This window comes from Oryza brachyantha, chromosome 1 (genome assembly GCF_000231095.2).
Source record: "Oryza brachyantha chromosome 1, ObraRS2, whole genome shotgun sequence".
Taxonomy (NCBI): domain Eukaryota; kingdom Viridiplantae; phylum Streptophyta; class Magnoliopsida; order Poales; family Poaceae; genus Oryza; species Oryza brachyantha.
The window spans coordinates 8442405-8461301 of record NC_023163.2 but is presented as its reverse complement, the minus strand read 5'-3'; the positions used below and the strand labels follow the sequence as shown (position 1 = coordinate 8461301).

At 40.5% G+C, this 18897-nt stretch overlaps 2 protein-coding genes across 2 annotated transcripts; both read right to left on the bottom strand.

Annotated features, from left to right (window-relative positions):
- Window positions 1–1936: 1936 nt before the first annotated feature.
- LOC102722711 (transcription factor JAMYB-like) lies at window positions 1937–2974 on the bottom strand. Its single transcript, XM_006644035.2, has one exon. The coding sequence runs from the start codon at window positions 2972–2974 to the stop codon at window positions 2054–2056; it is 921 nt and encodes a 306-aa protein (XP_006644098.1). The 3' UTR covers window positions 1937–2053.
- Window positions 2975–8074: 5100 nt separating this feature from the next.
- On the bottom strand, window positions 8075–11432 carry LOC102722431 (WAT1-related protein At1g09380-like). Its single transcript, XM_040525334.1, has 5 exons — window positions 11127–11432; window positions 10219–10281; window positions 8877–9408; window positions 8631–8782; window positions 8075–8541 (listed from the first exon to the last, which is right to left on the bottom strand). Exons 1-5 carry the CDS (start codon window positions 11300–11302, stop codon window positions 8316–8318), a joined length of 1149 nt encoding a protein of 382 aa, XP_040381268.1. The 5' UTR covers window positions 11303–11432; the 3' UTR covers window positions 8075–8315.
- Window positions 11433–18897: the final 7465 nt, after the last annotated feature.

Below are 18897 nucleotides of genomic sequence, written 5' to 3'. Positions count from 1 at the left end.
GTATTATTAATAAATCAAATTATAAAAAAAATACTAATAGACGGATTCATGTTTCGTATATGGCGGATAATAAGACTTATATGCATTGGCGGAGCCAAAGCACCATCCGGACCAACAAAAAAAATACCGATCAACACTACTAGATATATATACAAGAAAGAAAATAACGATCACGGTTCAGTTAATCAAAGAGTCCGCACAGGCGTGGATGGAAAGTTGGAAACCGAAGCATCGTGGCCCCTCTTCTCCTCATTTTTCGCTTCGTCCGTTCCTCACCCCGCCACCCGCCACCCGCAATCGGCAATTCTTTTAGTGAACAACGCCGTCAGCGAACAAAGTGCTATTGAAATTGTAAAGATGAAGCTAATTTGAATAAATATATTCTAATGTTTTTCATATCAAAATATGCGCCAAATTACCAATTATTTTGTAGGTGTATAAAACGGGTCACTGGGCGACAGTTTTAAGTTACCACTTGACTACTTGGGTACCTTTTTAATTTTACTTATTAATTTTATTTGTTCTAATATGTTTTATTAATATATAATGGTATATTTTTTATTTATTCTATTATTACTTATACTTACATAGTATGTATTAGCATAGTTAAAAATTGGGGCGGACCATCCATATATTGCATCCGAGATCCGCCGCTGCTTATATGTAATACTATTCAATCACCGATCGATCGTTTTTCATTCTACCTTCCCCCGTTTTATCCACGAGAGTACTTACGGATGGGAGTATCTGCATGTTGCCGCTATGAGCTCGTGATAGCAAAGAGTACTGTTCGTTGCTTCTCCAACACGAGCAACATATGGTGGTTTCTTGATGACCAGAGGTACATGTTTTGTCTTCCCCCTTGTTTTTCCTCCTCCTGTTTCCTGCCGCCATGTAGACCGGAACTCAACCGCTTTAAATAAAAACAAGCAGAGGGAGTAGTTTTTTTTTTTTAGCTTTGCTGGCACATTAATTTTCTCCCCGAGCTTACAATATTGGTGAGACATATATATGGATCGAAATTATTGTACATATCAATGTCATCTCGAGATTTGAATTTGGGGAAAAGTTGCTTTAAAAATCATATTAGTCTATTTCATATTTTTTATAATATAATTATATAATCATGTACTAATCTATTACTACGTCTTTCACGCCGAATAAATTAACTTATCTTACTTCATACCGAATACGGCCCAAGTCACACTAGCTAATCCATCAACGCTTGTCGTAGAATTTGACTACCAGTATACCACATTCTAGAAACAAGAGAACGCTATAATGTAAGTTTATAAGGCCTTGTTTAGTTTACAAAATTTTTTTTGCAAAAACATCACATCAAGTTTTTAAACACACATTTAAAGTATTAAACACAGTCTAATTACAAAACAAATTTTAGATTTCGTCTGAAAACTGCGAGACGAATCTTTTGAGTCTAATTAATCCGTCATTAGTACTTATTGGTTACTGTAGCACTTATAGCTAATCACGTCCTAATTAGACTCAAAAGATTCCTCTCACGATTTTCCCCATAACTATGTAATTAGTTTTAATGTTTATATATATTTAATGCTTCATTTAGTTATTCAAAGATTCGATATAATGTTTTTGGGAAAAATTTTTGAAACTAAACAGCGCCTAAGTGTAACGACATCTAGCCAAGATCGAGCCCGAATTCTTTATTTGCCTCATGTATAGCTTGCAATTATTATTATTCTACCCTTTTGTCTTTGAGTAAGTCCCGGTTATCTTCGAATAATAGATTTATTTCCTCCAGTTGACCATTTCAGATAGAGCCCTTGCTTTGTCAATTTGTACGAGGGTGATCGTTGGTTTTTCCATAAAACAAACGATATATTTATAAACGAAAAATACAATTTTATACACGTATATCTAACTATCTAAAAACCAAGATTGAAGCGACAAATTAGCCGTTTGCTTCGTCATTTTGTTCACTAAGATCAATCAGTAATAGTATTACAAATAAATTAACTTGGTCATTCATAAGAGCTATGTACTCCGTAGTGTACTTAGCACATAATTGAATTAATTATCAGTACGGCCTCTGCGACCAGATGTCGTCCTCCAAACTCCACCAATTGTCTCCGGTTTCTGCCGTTTGGAAGTCCGGCAGCAGCGAAGAATCAGCGCCGTCGTCGTCGTAGGCGCGAGCGAGGAGCTCCGACCAGCTCCCCTCGAACATGTCATCAGCACCGAACCCGGTGCTCGCGCTGCCGTATTGCTCGCTCGACCAATCCGCCGCCGCCACGGCGGTGACGCTGGCCATGGCCAGGTGCTCCTGGTTCGTCGACGACGGGAACTGCTCGCCGCGCGGCACCGACGTGGACGTTATCGACGACGACGTTGAAGACGACCCCGCGGAGGTGCCGGTGCTCGACATCGTCGTCGTTGACGGGTCGGGTGAGTGGCACATGTCGCCGTGAGCAACAGCCGGCGCGGCGTGCTCGTCCGGCGAGGTGGCCAGCGCCGTTGCGGCGGCGGCGGCCGCCTGGATCCTCTCGACGAGGCGTGGCATCCAGAGGTGCCTCATGACGTCCCTGAACTGGCCGCTGTTGACGTCGCAGCCGAGCTGCTTGGCGTGCTTCTGCACCCGGGTCCGCCAGTAGTTCTTGATCTCGTTGTCCGTCCTCCCGGGCAGGTGCTGCGCGATCCTGGACCAGCGGTTCCCCCACCGGGAGTGGAGCTCCAGGATGAGCAGCTGCTCCTGCGGGGTGAAGTCCCCGCGCCGCACGTCGGGGCGGAGGTAGTTGAGCCACCGGAGCCGGCAGCTCTTCCCGGTCCGCCTCAGCCCCGCCGCCCGCGCCACCTCGTTCCACCGCCCCTCCCCGTGCGCCGCCACGTGCCCGGCCAGCACCGCGTCCTCCTCCGCCGCCCACGGCCCTCTCCGGAAACCATCCTCCAGCTCCTCCGCCATCTCCGCCGCCGCCGCCGTCCACCCACACCGCGCGTCCATTCTTCGGATCGAGAAGAGCTTAGCTTAGCTGGAGTGAGTGAAGTGAGCTTGAGTCGAGATGGGGGGGGAGAGGTTGGTGTGGGCGAGGACTTATATAGGGGAAAGGGGAAGGCGCGTCGTGTTGGCGGCGCGTTGCATGGTGGGGTGGTCAAATGGGGAATATTTACACACGTGGCCGCAATAGCGATAGTTTTTAGCGTTGTGTTGTTGGGTTGGATGGATCCGTCTCCAGCTTTTGGCCAAAACTTATAAACAAATCAGTCGATCGGACGAGCACAATAAACAGCGTGACGAGCTGGGGTTTGAACGTAGACCTGCCGGGCGACGACCTTTCTACGACGCCTGAAGAAGACGACGATGAAGAGCCTTTATTCGTTAACCCCTTTCTGATTTGTCATTTCTGGGTTGATTATTGGGCTTGAAGGCTAAGGCGGCGCCCATTATTTCAGATTCTCAATGCTTTTTTTTTTCTCTTTTTGTTCTTGATAGCCGTGTGAAACTTCGCTCGATAGGGTTTAAATCTCAACTGACTGAGCTTATACATATTGCACATACATGATTATATTTCAATAGAATTATAGTAAGATTACTGATTTTCAATAGAAAATATAAATATTACACATATATGATCTTATTTTCATAGAATTCTAGTCAGATCAGTGAATTTCCTGTTGATTTGTCGACATATTTTTAGGTCAAAATCAGACTATATATATATATATATATATATATATATATATATATGCTCTTAGTAATCTAGTCAAGACTGAAAAATAAATAATAATTAAAAAACTTAAAAACAATTTTAAATTTAAGACTAAAAGTTTAATTTCTGGGTATAAATATAAGGAGAAGCAAAGAGATGAGTACGGTGGAGTCGATCCAGTGACCTTTGCTGCTAAGAGAGCAACATCTCTCCTAAGTCCTAACCGAGCAAGCATGCCTTTCTGATTATATATAAAAAAAAGAAAATTACTCCCTCCAGTTTCACAATAATGGTTGTTTTGGACAAGTTCAGGATCAAACTTTTAAAACTTTGGCTCTTAATAACTTTTAGATTATTTAGTTTAAAAAGTGACAACATGTATAGATGAGTTATAATAAAAGCATATATTTGTTCAATATATAAATATAAATATAAATATAGATGTAAATATAATCAAAGATAAATTTAAGACAGTGGCATGACAAGAATTATTAAACTGGAGGGAGTGAATTTAAGTTACCGTGTAACTACATTCTATTTATATGTAAATATAATGTTTTTATACTATAATTTATGATAGACATGTACATATGGGATAAGAGTATTACTCGAATTTTTCTTGGTTTATGAGTGAAACATTGGTTGTACCCTATACGTGACTACTTGTCTGGCTGCCCATCTTAGGCGTATATATGTGTTAACTCTAGAATTTAGAAAATTATTATTGGGGATTAAACCGTGATTAATGACCGAATTGATAGGAAATCGGACAATCGGACATGGATTAATTGGAATATGACTCAGATACAACTGATATAGTTTGCCTCGGACGAGAGACATACTGATTGAGCCTAGAAACCATGCAGATAGACTCGGGCACGAATAGAGTCCATGTAACTTAGTTTATCTACGTATTAGAGTTTGTTTAGGATTTATCTCTAATTAGAGTCCGTGTATAATAGATTAGTTATTAGATACAGATTTATATCCAGTTAGATTAGTTATTTCTCGGGGTATAAATATAGCACCCCGTAGCTTTGTAAAGACATCAACACTCATATGATCAACACATATTCGGCGCATCGTCAATCTTTTTCAATAGGAGCGAGCTCTCAGCATGAGGTTTGTCGGCTTCACAATGTAGTTCGTGATAGTCGTCTCGTCGATCAGCTAGATAGGACTGTCTCAATTTAATTCGATCTCCTATCTGGTGGTTCGACGAGTTTACTTGAGGCTTTTTATTGTTTTTGATCCATTCTTGGTTCGAAGTAGTAATAGGTTCTCGATCGAGGTTTCACGAGTTCTTTATTTGGCTTGTTAATATGAATTTGGCTGACTTGATTCTGCCTCGGTTTAGTCTGATCAATCTAGTCGACTGAGTTTGATTTAGCAAGATCAGATCGAGTACTCGTGAGATCTTATTGCTGGAATTCGAGCCAGTATTATCTTAAGTAATTCATCGGTTTGCTGGCTAAGTTTATAGATCTTCATGTTTTCTATAGTTATATCGAATTAGACTGCATACTGTCTCGTTTTGGTTCGATCTATATAAATTTGGTTCGATCTGCCTATAGAAGCTCGTCCGATATACTAGATTTAACAGGTGAGTCGATGTATTATGCTGGTTTGGTAGTTAATTCCCTACACATCGCAATATTACATTGATTTCATGCATGGTTATAATTAAATCTGAACTGCCTTGATTTAGTCCGATCTTCTAGGTTTGACATGAATATGTATACGGTCATTTATTATTGTTTTATGCTGGTAATTGGCCTAACAATCTAGTTTTACTTTAGTTTACACGTTTAACGTTCTACCGGCTGCTGATTGCATGTGCGATAAGTGCTAAATCGGTCTGATTGGCTAGTTAATCTTAATACTGTCTCGGTTGAGTCTGATCTTTTAAGATAAATGAGTCGGCTGAACTATTTAGAGGTTATCCTACTCATAATTCAACCGATAAGGCATATTTTCATATAATATCATGAACTTCCTGTAATGTCGATTGTTTAACGTATGGGCTAGAGTCCTGAATCGATATCGGCTATCCGACCGAAAGAGGCTTTCGGCTTAACAATTTTTCTTGTCTTTTTCATATCTTGTCAGTTACAGGATCAAACTGACTTGCACGACTGGTTTCTAAGATTTAGGCGTGACACGTCCACGTTCACATTTTGACGTCAACAATATGTACCAACTATTTTAGTGTTTGGCATGAAATTTGATTATTTTCTAGTTACAAGTTGTCTAATCTGCACCCCAAAGATAGCCTATTAGTCTTTAAATCCATTATACGAGTACTATGGCTTGCTTTTCAACAATCGGAATAACTAAATATTGTATTTGTACTATTATAAATAGGAGAGATGATTCTCACAATATCTTTTCACTTTTTATTAAGCTTATAAGCAAAAATACAAATTTTCAACCTTGAATTTAAAGTTTTTTCATTACAATTTGTTTTACAATATTTATTTTTAGATTGTTAAGAATATATATATATATATATAAATTTTATTCACAAATTATTTTTCATCGAAAAAGCCCACTGTGCAGACCTGGTTAGGCTGGACAAAAAGGCCAAGCCACTTGAACAACGGCCCAATGAAAGATCGTGCGGAACTGTTGTCAGCCCATTTTCACGGTTTTTGTCCACTGCAGGCTCTGTTCAAGCCGTTTTCCGCCATATATAATTTATATATGTTGTTTTTCATTAACTGTAGTAACATAATTCGAATATATTTCCAAATGAATAGTCAGCATATTCATCATTAAAAATATATTTCTGAGAGGACGATTACTTTCTTTTTAATTTATGTCATATATCTTAACATAAAAAGGAAGAAAATTGGAACATATTTCCAAATGAATAATCAGCTATTCATCATTAAAAATATATTTCTGAGAGGATGCTTACTTTTTTAATTTATGTCATATATCTTAACATAAAAAAGGAAGAAAGGAGGTCGCCCCTTCTAATTAATATATTGACACCCCGTTGTGGCTTAAAAAATATCTTAACATGGAATACTTCAAAAAAAGGACTTCATCCGTTGCAATGTCGCGCATGGAGCCGCGTTCATGCGCCGCGTTTGTTAGGTAAAGGGATAAGTTAACTTATCCGGTGTAGAAACGTAGCAATAGATTAGTACATGATTAATTAATTATTAAAAAAATATGAAATAGACTAATATGATTTATTAAAACAACTTTTTTATAGAAAAATTTTGTAAAAAATATATCGGTTCGGAAAACGTGTGCGCGAAAAACAAGAGGGATAAGATAACTTATACGGATTACCGAACGCGGCCTAAACACCCGGACAAAGCACAGGCCATGTGATATCATCCACTACGACCCAAAACTAGTTATCCATTCCTAAAACAGAAAAGGGTAAACCAGAATACATGGTACGAACCAACAAAAACCAACGGTTCAATCACCGTTAAATATAGTTGGGTGATTGTTTATGTGTTTTATAGAAAAAGTTAAACTATATATTTACAAATAAAAAATAATCTCTGGATAAAAAATTATCTATGTATTCTGAGTAATATAAAAGATAAGGCTGAATAATAAAGTCCGGTAAAAAACCCTATAAAATTGACTATATATTTAAATTAAAAATTTAAATTTTGGCTTATAAGTATAAATATAAATGGAAAGATTGAGGTCTTTACTTTCTGATGCCACGCGTGTACACTTCTCTTTCATTTAGGGGGTGTTTAGATTGAGATAATTTTTGGGAGAAGTGTCCCGTCAAATGCTTGACCGAATGTGGAAGGGGTTTTCGGACACAAATGAAAAAACGAATTTCATGGCTAGCCTAGAAACTGTGAGACGAATCTTTTGAGCTTAATTAATCAGTCATTAGCACATATTGGTTACTGTAGCACTTATGGCTAATCATTGACTAATTAGGCTCAAAAGATTCATCTTAACATTTCTTCTGTAACTGTGCAATTAATTTTTTGGTTCATCTATGTTAATTGTTTTATTTAGGTGTCCAAAAATTCGATGTGATGTTTTTAGAAAAAAATTTTTGAGAACTAAACAAAGGCCTTAGAACCTTTGCCAACACTCCCTGATATTGACCCCAAATATTGTTTACCATGGTAATCATTTGATAATTAGTGTTCACTATTTTAATTTCTCCCGTTGCAATGCACGGTAACTTAGCCAATTTAAACATATACTTCACACAAATAATGTACGGAGTACATGATTATTAAATATGTTTTCAAGTTAAGCCGTTTTATATGATCTATTTAAGACCCGTTAAACGCACGGACATATCACTAGTCTAAGACCAAGCGGTCGGTCGGCTTCCCAAAAACTGCGGAGCACGGCCTCCAGACTTCTGGAGGCCCAACTCTGGTTAAGCCCGATGATGAACCCAAATACCACTCCATTTTAATGTCAAGAAAAGCAAGCCACCAAACCATCGATCCCTCCACACAGGTACACTCTCACAGCTCCCAACATTTTTCCCTCCTTTTACCTAGCTAACAAACTAGCTGCGAATGTCTATATCCCAAACCCCAATATCGCTAGCAAGATCAGATGCACGTACTCACTCCAGTTGCTCCTACACATGGAACTTCCCGTGAGACGTGTTGCGTTTGCGTGCAGTCAGTTGGTGCAGCCGTTTCGGGTGGTTTCGTGCTTGGGAGCCGTCGTCGTGGTGGTGGTGGTGGTGCAGAACACCGGCAGCGTCGCGGCGTCGGCGTCCTTCTTGCCGTGCAGCTCCACGCCGCCGACGCCGACGCCGTCGAGGTCGGCCGGCGAGTCCATCTCCCTTGCCTTCCCCCACAGCACCACGTACAGCCCGGCGACGATGAGGACGGACCCGATCGCGCTGCAGAGAGTAGGTAGCGGTCAGTTGCACTGGCACGTACGTTCGTGCAGAGGATCGCCGGCGCCGGAGACAACGCGAGTCGACGGTACCTGCCGACGTGTATCTTCTCGTCGAGGATGGCCCAGCCGACGACGGCGACGACGACGAGCATCAGCGGGCTGAACATGGACACGAACAGCGGCCCGCGCACCTGGATGCACCACGACATGAGCGCGAACGCGATCCCCGACCCGACCACGCCCTGCACCGCATCATCACCATGAACAGCTCTCGCGTCAGAGAAAAAAGGAAACGTGAATCGCGGCTTTGGATGTGTTGGGTGTCAGCTTAATTACGATGTAGAGCACGGAGTAGAGCCTGATGTCGAAGCCGAGCTTCCACACGGCGACAGTCCTGTCCATGGCGGCGCTGACGCCGGCGCACTGCGCGCCGGCCATCAGGCACATGATGGTCGTGCTCGTGTACGGCGCCGAGAACCGCTCCGACATCTTGGTCTGTATGATGAACCAGACGGCCCACGCGGCGCAGCTGAGGATGATGAGGACGTCGCCGAGGACGGCGGCGTGCCCCGCCGCGGGCGCCGCCGCGCCCGACGTGGCGTTCTCGGCGAACCGCCAGTGGATGGGCGAGGCCCACAGCCTGAGGAGCGGGCCCTTGTAGAACGGCATGATCATGGAGCCGCCGACGCAGACCACCGTGCCGACCACCTTGGCCTGCCCAGCGGCCGCCCTCAGCCGCACCGACTCCATCCGCAGCGCCGCCGCCATGGCGAACGTCAGCGCCGGGAGCGTGTTGCTCAGCGCGCACGCCACCGTCGGAGTCGTCGACTTGAGCCCCACGAAGTAGAGCACCTGGTTCAGCGTCGCGCTGCACACACACATCACACCATGGAAACACATGACAACTATGAGTCACTGACAGCTGCGGTTAAATCACATTAACTTTGGAGATAATTAGTAAATCACGCTAATTTGGAAACAATATGGCAAAAATTTTGTGCTAAATTTTGGTCATGGCGACAATTGTTTGTCCCTAATTTGACTAGATAGTAAAAATGGGTAAAATCTAGTGACATGATCAGAACATAGTTCAATTTGCTAGTCGATTTAAGGTTAACTGCGACAATGGCCAAGTTTCTGACAGAACAAGTGAGGCACAAGTGGCCTGTTGTGTTCAATTTCCAAACTGCATACATATTCAGATAAAAAAAAACTTGTGTAGGGTTGAAATAAATTCGAGGAACGCCCGTTGTTCCATACAAAAAGCAATTAGTTAACCTACTAATTGAGTAATTAGCATTGGCAGCAATCTATGATCAAATGGCCTGGTTGGGGTTGTGGTGATCAACTGGAGTGCAGTCTCACAATTCAGTTTGTGAAGAGTTCTTTTCAGAGTGGCAAAAGGCATGCTCAGGAGGCAACACAGAATAAGCATGTTCCCTGTCCCTGGAAGAACAAGGAGCAGACGTGTAATGCACAAATATGGGATCTGAAATTGTCGCAAGTAATTGGCTCCTTTCATGGACAAGCTCACTATTCAGATATTTTTTGTGTTCTTCAGAAATAAATAAAACTTCATGAGATCGTTTCTGCAAGTTCAGTTGATTGACTGCCATGTAGTAGTAGTAATTACGGTTAATGAGGAAGAGATGATCTATTATTGAAATGGTGTACGTACCCAAAAATGGAGGAGAAGAATATTTGGACAAGTACTTTCTTGGTGATCATCATCCCACTCTTCCTGCATCCATGTAGTTGGAGTACTGATTAGAGCCACTCCCAAACTTGATTCAAAACGGTTTATTCCAAAACAAACGAAATATTGGTTATTTCAAGTGTTGATTCCACGCAAGAGCTTGATACAGCTGGCTGTGAGAACAGACTCATGAAGCAATAAAGTTGCTAAGTGCATGAACATTTAATGACATATATGCTAGTAGTAAGTTGCTACAGTTAATGAAGCTCATTGGGTTTGTAATCCTAGTTGGCACCAGGTGTGTACTACATGTAGTACTTGGCATGGAAAACATATGTTTGGAAGTTACTGCAAATCCATGACTATACCAATTGAATGATCAGCTGCAAAACAAAGATTGACTTGCTTTTGTATTCAGAACAGTACAAAGTCGACAGGACAAGAGGTCAAGAAGAACATCGGCTACAAGAGGGGACTGACTACACACTCTTTCCTAGCATTGTTTCATACCATTGCTAGGAGAAGTCACAAGATTGATTAATTGTTTCCAAGAAAAACCGATGCATGCAATCTTTCTGATATAATTAAGCAGAGAGACATCTCCGAGATGAGCTGAACTAATACTCTCTGAACAAAGTTCATTTCATTCCTTGTTTCTTACTTATGGTGAAGGTACAACAAATCAACAAATCAAGATTCAAAGCATGATAGTGACACTAGAACAGTCATTTCTCTGCATGTCCTCCCCGATATGCAGGAATGAATAGATATCAAAGGAAGAAAAAAAACTCCACGAATGAATGAATGTTCAGAACAAGAAACACAAGGATCGTCAGAACAACGGCGCACGTGCAACTTAGCTAGGTGAGGCCGGTGAGCATGGTTGTTACCTCTCGAAGTAGTAGGCGAAGGGGGCGAGGAAGACGGCGGCGATGATGTTCCGGTAGGCGATGAGGACGTAGGGGCTCATGCCGGTGTCGAGCGCCAGCTTGGACACCACGTTCATGCCGGCGAAGCCGAGCTGCACCATCACCATGGCCAAGGTAGGCAAGCTGTCCCTCCCCATCTCGGCACCCTCTTCCTTAATTCTCTCTCCCTCTCTCTAAACTCCCTTCTCGACGGTGCAAGCAACAAACTTAGCTTCCAGCAGAGACGAGATCAGATCAAGAAAGAGTTCGGGGTTTTGGGGGGCGGTGGTGGTACGTATTGATCACTGGCAAAGCTAGAGAGAGAGAGAAAGAGAGAGACAGAGACAGAAGCTAGTGCAGTAGCTCTCTAGGTTGCAGCTGAGAGGAGAGAATTCTTGGGTGTATATATAGGTGATCGTGTGATTCATGCACTAGGTTGAGAGAGAGAGAGGATGAGGAGGCCAGTGGTGGTGATGACTTGCTGCAGTGAAACGTGGTAAATAGACAGGAAAGGGTAGTGCAGAAGCAAATTAAGGTAGAGCTAGCTAGCGGCGCATTCATTCAACGCAAAGCGTGCTTATTAGCAGCAGCTACTACTACTACCAAACGAACGGACAAGCAACCCCTCTCCCTCCCCAAATATTCGAGCGGCTAGCTGCGCACGTACGCGCGAAGGACCAGCTGGCTCCTGTGATTGTGTGTGCGCGCATGCGGCACGATCGAGCTGATGATGTGTGGGAGAAACTTGCACGAGATCGTGCCGTGCCTATGGGTGGTAATGGACCTAAGCTTTTTGCCTGCAAAATTTAAGGGTTGGGTTCAAAAGGGTTAAAAATAAAATTATATCGAGTTTTGAACTAAAATATTTTAAGGATTAAATAAGGCTATAAAAGAACCCAAGGGCCTTGGCCCACTACCATCCCTAGTCGATGGTGCCGTACGTGGTATTGGCGCTACAGAAACCTTAGTAGGTGACGGCTCATACGTGTAATAAACTGGCACATATAAATACCTATATATGTTGGTTTATAATACCAATGGACACCTATAAACACGTTATATGGAAACCGACATCTATATTATATATGTGTCGGTTTTTAAGAGAACTAATGTATATATAATATATTATAGGTGATGTGCTTTCTAAAATCGACATCTATTGAAAATAAGTCGAATTGAGCTGATTTTTTTAACCCCATCGACACCGCCAATCCCATTGAAACACCTCTCTAAGTCCTTATCTCCTCTAGTCCTCTTCCCTCTCCCCTCTCTCCTCGCTCTCTCTTATTGTTGCCCCCCTCTTCATGTCTCCCTCCCCCCTCCATGCCGCCGCTTGTCGCTCCGCCCCTAAACAGCCACCATATCTCTCATGGCCAGTGACGCAGTTGCCCCCTCAATGGCTACCCAACATTGACCGGCTCATCTCCTTACTATCCTTCCTTATCCCCTACCACAAGTGAACGAAGCAGCCAAACATAAACATCACGGCAACAAAGATGCGGAGGGAGGCGGAGAGGTAGCCGGTAGAGTGTGTGGTGTCGTTGTTCCAGTTGTACATAGCACAATTGTCATGGCACAACAGTGCACGGGCATGGCTGTTGCAGATGTTCCTGCCCATACCTCCGGAACCTATCTCCTGGTGTGGTGGTTCTTGCCAAGCTGCTACTACCACTAGCGGCAGGACATGGATAAGAGCCTACTTTGTTTGGTGTCTCCCTCTTGGCAGTTCCCAGAGCTTTTGTTTCCTTGGTGCCAGTTGCAAACTTGCAGGTTCCGTATCTCTGGTTTGGATCTAGCGACAGACTGGTGAGTTCTTGAAAAAAGTTCACTGCTTGACTGCTTTCTCTCTTCTATTCCAGGAGAGATCTTCAATTTTCTCATTGTTTTGTTTGATATTTCCGTGGCTCAGCTCGGCACGCGTTCGCAATGTGTGGCAGTCTTCCCTCCATCTTAAGCAGTCAACAAGGAGTCTCCAATAACTTCCTATTTAAGTTGATATTGTGGGCTAATATGATTTTAATTAAACTTAATTGGGCCTAGCCCATTTATTCAACACAGTGTTCAATCAATGAAATTGGCGACGCTTAGAAAGATCACTGACTAGATCTGGCCTCCTCCCACCCACTTTCGCTTTCTTCAGACAACCCCCGGATACAATGTTACGGATGACTAGATTGCCTCGGTACGAGAACGAGATAGAAAAAGGAAGAGGGAGAGGTGAAGATATGGGAAGAAGAAAGGTGGATAAGGCACTAAAATATATGACCAATCAAACTTTCAAATTTTTAATCATGTTGTTGACCGAATTGTCACATGTGTGACACTTAGGACTAAAACTACTATGTGATCGCCATAATTCACCGGATACAAGAGGTTAGGGAATAAAAAATATCCTGTATTGAAGTTGAGATCGGTAAATTGCACTTTACCTTACTTCAATTTCTTTGAAATCCCTTAAAATCCAGATATTCAAGGAGGACTGAACTATTTGATCACGAGAAATTTAGCCGGGGAGCCCCAAGGAAACAGTGATTAGCGATGATTCAATCGTTTAGGTACTGAATTACGATTCTCTAATTTAACTTCTTTTCAACTTGATGACTAACATATGAGTCATATTGTTTGAGACTCGTATGTCAATAACAAAGTTAGAGAGAAGTTCGTGTGAGAGGAGCCTCTTCCATTCGTAAGCTAAATTTGCTAATAGCATTTTTTTTTTCAGATTGTCCGGGCTGTTCCTTGTTGGTTTCTCTGACCGTGTCTGCGCCCATACCACATACGTGCGCGAGGGCGTTTGCAAGTGACAGATATGATGTGTCATGCACTTTTGCAGAGCTAGCGTGCATGGCTAGCTCGATCGTGTGTCGTTCCTGCCAACGGTCTCATGGCGACACGAACCGAAACCGTTTCCGAAAGGCTTCCACTACCAAAACTGCCACCTTTGATTTATTCCTTTTGCGTGTGTCTCTAAGCATGCGTACTCCTTTTAGAGAAAACAAAGAACACTGGTATGTAGCGGTGGGAATGAAGTAAGACCATGGGTTCTTTTATAACCTTATTTAATTCTTAAAAAAATTTAGCTCAAAACTCTGTATAATTTTATTTTCATCCCGTTTAAACCCGGCCCTTAAATTTTATTGGCAAAATGGTTGGGCTCATTGCCACCCCTGCTCGCATCTATTATATTTCACCCCGTTAATTTTGAATCTACGTTTAGTCACTCTCATATTATTCAAAAAAATATATGTAATTATTATTTATTTTTTATAATTTATTTTTATTATTAAGTAAGCTTTAAGCATTACTTATAAATTTTTTATATTTACACAAAATTTTAAATAAAAAAGTTGATCAAAGATAGGTCTATAAGTCAATAATGTTAAATATAAAAAAAGACGCGTAGAGTTAGCAACAACTATCAAACCCCATGACTTTATAAAATATTGAAGGTGGTTTATAATAGAGGCAACAGTACCGAAGCCCGGATGACCATCTAATCTGTCTAGGAGCTAGATTCCCCACTGAATATAACTTCGAGCCTCTTTAATATGCCCCAGAAAGCAGGGATGTCCGTGGGCTTGTGCGGGTTGGGCGACCGAACAAGACCCCCAAAAACCATAGGTTCCAAGAGTTATAAAGTATACTAAGTATATATAATAGTTTTGGTCTTTTTTAATTAGAATCAACCTAAGTTTCTTGTATACTAAGTATATATAACAGTTTAGTTCTTTAAGATTTTATTCGATAAGAAAATAAAGGTCTGGTCGAAGTTCTAAATTTCTTGAAGTGACATGAGTGTTTTCCACCATTGCATATAGAATTCTATTGACCATTTGCATTGGCAGAGTGGAGTTTTTCTAAATTGAAGCTATTGAAGACCTACTTGCGAACTACAATGACACAAAAAAGACTTGATGCATTGACATTAATAGCACTTGAGAGTGACGTGCTGGAGAAGATTGATTATGAATATGTCATTGAATATTTCATTTCAAAGAATGTTAAAAGAATATTGCTTTTCAAGTGATAGTTATACAACATGTATAATTCTTGATTATGCTGCTATAATTTGTGATATAAGTAATATATTGATTGATATTTGCCATTGGTTTTTTTTTTTAGTCCTAGATATCAGGCCTTTACATAGTGCTCTGAACTAGGCCTTATATTTTCACTGGACGCCGCTAGCGAAAATCATGGTATTGACCCGTAACAAAGATTCGAGCTGCCTGCATAGATCGCACTTATTATTAGCTATATATATAGCTTAACCTTAATATAGCCTAAGCTCTTTTGATTGGTACAAGTGTAAACTGTGGCATCCCAAAGTGTCCTGTGAAAACTGCCATGCAACCTCAAAAACGACTAAAGGACAATCAGAGCTAGCTTTCATCAACCTCAACTCCAAGTAGAAAACTGATCGATCGAAGCATCATGCATCTGATGAATGATGAATCCTGTTTTGAACACTGGCCCCAAAGAAAACGAGTGCCACCTGCATTTCTAGGTAAAAAGCCCCAGTTTGGGCGTGCGTGCGATCAGACTAATACAGAAAAAAAGAAGCGTTCCAGTTTGTCACATGTGTGCGTAAAATATATTTCTAGCGCATTAGTTTTGACATAAAAACATTATATTTCCATTATAATCGCTCAGTTAGCCAGTTACACTAGAAAAATATTTTTTTTAAAAAAAGAGAAATAGGACAAAACAAATGACTTTGACATCAATGTAATTAAGTGTAAAATAGAGAATTATAAAATACATGAATGGACCGCAAGATTAGACCGTGAGAAAAAATACATAGATTTGAGGAATAAATACTCAGGAATTTTTTTATGAGGTTGGACCTCATGTTATAATTTTTTCTTCAAACTTGCATGGAACAATACATTCTGCAAATTTCATATGCATGATTCAATAGTGTTTATTTCTTTGTTTCAAAAGGCCATATAGGAAAAGAAAAGTCCTATAGGAATAAATCCACCAAAATTCTTAAGAGGGCCTGTTGACGCTGAAAATAATAATCAACGGTCACACATATAGGCCTGGGAATCAATCTTAGACCATTCCAGTGCAGGACCTAATTATTAGAAATACCGGGTGTGCTAGTCAGTTTAATCCTGTAACTGACAAGATATAACATGGAAAACAGTTAAGCCTGAAATCGCTATCGGCCAAGTAGCCGATACTGTCCCAGGACCCTAGCCGATAGACTGGACGATCGGCTTTACAGGATTTTTACGATAAAAGCTATAAATGTGCTCAATCGGCTGAATTAGAAGCAAGATAAATACTAATCAGGCCGTCCAACGGATTAATCTCAAAAGATCGGACCTAACCGAGACAGTCTTGAATTAATCAGCCGATCGAACCGCTTCAGTACTTATCACACATAAGCAATCAACCGATACGAGACTAAACATGGAATTAAGTATAAACCGGGATGCTATGCCAATTATTTAACAGAAAACAATAATAACCAATTACATGAATACTCATGCCAGACCTAGAAGATCGAACCTAATCGAGACAGTACAGATCTAGGCATAATCATACATGATATCAGTTAAACATTATAATATGTAAATAACCAGACGACAAACCAGCGGAATTCACCGATCGATTCATTAGGCTCGGCCAATCGGACAGGCTTCTATGGACAGATCATACCAAACATATATAGATCAGATCTAACTGAGACAGTATGCAATCTAGCATGATATAACCATAGAAACATGAAGATCCATGAGACTAACAAGCCAATCAGCGGATTACTTAAGATAATGCTGGCTAGAACTCCAGCAATAAGTCCCCCGCAAGCCATCAATCTAATCTGATAATACGAACTCGGTTAACCAGATTGATCGGACTAAACCGAGACAGAATCAGGTCAACCAAAATCATGCTAACAGATCAAACGAAAAGACTTGTGAGGCCTTGATCAAGAACTACTACCACCTCAAGCTAAAACAGATTAAAGCAGTAATAGAACTCAATCCGCCGATCAACCAGGTAGAAGATCGGACTTAACCGAGACAGTTCTGTCTTAGTTGACCAACGGATTTTGACGAACCAGAACTTACATTGCGAAGCTGACAAACCCCGTACCGAAAGCTCAAGCAAGTCGAAGGTTTTGAGGCAATGCGCCAAATTAAATTGATCTGCTGATAATGTACACGATCCCCGGGCACACATAGTTATAGCCCCGGGTATTAACTAACTTATCCGGATAAGAATTTGCTATTAACTAACTTAAAGGGCTCGGACTCTAATCGGATAAAAGAATCCGAACCGTAATCTAATACAAACCTAATTATCTTACACGGACACATAATTAAAACCGAATCTATCTCTAAGCTTTATCCTAATCGGACTTACCCCTTGTCCGATTCAGACTCCATCGGCTGCAACTCTACCGCTTCTGAATTCTTGCCTCTGGCCGATCGACCCCCTGTTGTCCGATTCGGTCTTTAACTGTACTTTCAACTCATAACGTCAATTTGCCAAAATCAGACGTTAACCGGGCCCTACCTTTGGATCAACTTTGAAAAAAAATGCAGAATGGAACTTTTCATTTGTTAATTTGACCTTTTAATGCAACTGAACTGAAAACAAGAAATTATTCGCTAAACTTAAGCATCTATAAGTGTACAAGTTAATAGGTACTACCTCGATCCATTTTATATCGTAAGACTTTTTAGCTTTACCTAAATTCATCAATTGATGAATGTATTATATATATATATATATATATATATATATATCTAGATTAAATATTATTTATAAAAATCTTCAAGGTTAGAAAGTCATACATTATGGAACGGAGGAAGTAGAAAGTAATTTCGGGAGATAATATTGGGTTGTTCCCAGTTTCATTTATCATTGCTTATAACCATCCAAACGAAAATAGTAATTTAGAAAAAAAAAGTGATTTTATCGTATTGATATGGCTTTATCATCTCATTAATATTGCCTATCTTATGATATCATTGGTATCTTATCATTGTCACCAAACACCCCAATTAGGGGGGATTTCTTGCTTAGAGAAGTTCTTTTTGTGTTGACGACAGCTGGCTATAATTAGGCAAAGAAAAGTTGGCACGAGGAGTATATATATTTGGTTTCCCCTCCTAGGAAATAAATATACTATCTAATCGTTTGATCATTGATCACTATATTGCTGGTTTTGGTTATTCTTTTGCATATCATCTCTTGTTTTTCTAATTAAAGACGCATTAAAAATACATATCGACGGCAAGGTTTACCTTACCTACAGAGGAAGCGTTATAGTACTCTGACATGGTAAATCTGGTAACTACGACAAACGTACGGTTACCGTGGTGAAAAGTGGAAACCCTAGACCAAATTTACTAAAAATTTAAGTTTTTATTTAAAACTTCGAGGGTCATATTTTTGTTTTTTAAATGAAAAAGTTCAAACGACATATTTACAAACAAAAAATAATTTATGAATAAAACTTTTATATACGTGTTCTGAGTGATATAAAAACGAAAACTAGAAAATAAACTACGATGAAAAAACATAAAACTAACTCTAAATTTAAATTATAGAATTTAAATTTTGTCAATAAGTATAAGAAGTAGCGAAAAATAGGGTTGTTAGCAGGACTACTAGGCTATTAATAGATACCACACCCTAGTGGTAAACTCAGTAATACTGTGGTAACTAGCTAACATTAAGGAAACCTAATTGTTACTAGTGTGATTTTTTTCCAAATAAACCGTTGTTCCAA

Coding starts and splice junctions, on each gene's coding strand:
- LOC102722711 (XM_006644035.2), bottom strand. CDS start 2,974: ATGGACGCGCGGTGTGGGTGGACGGCGGCGGCGGCGGAGATGGCGGAG.
- LOC102722431 (XM_040525334.1), bottom strand. CDS start 11,302: ATGGGGAGGGACAGCTTGCCTACCTTGGCCATGGTGATGGTGCAGCTC. Junction 9,409..10,218: donor TTCTTCTCCTCCATTTTTGG/GTACGTACACCA, acceptor GTGTGTGTGCAG/CGCGACGCTGAACCAGGTGC. Junction 8,783..8,876: donor TCTACTCCGTGCTCTACATC/GTAATTAAGCTG, acceptor GATGCGGTGCAG/GGCGTGGTCGGGTCGGGGAT.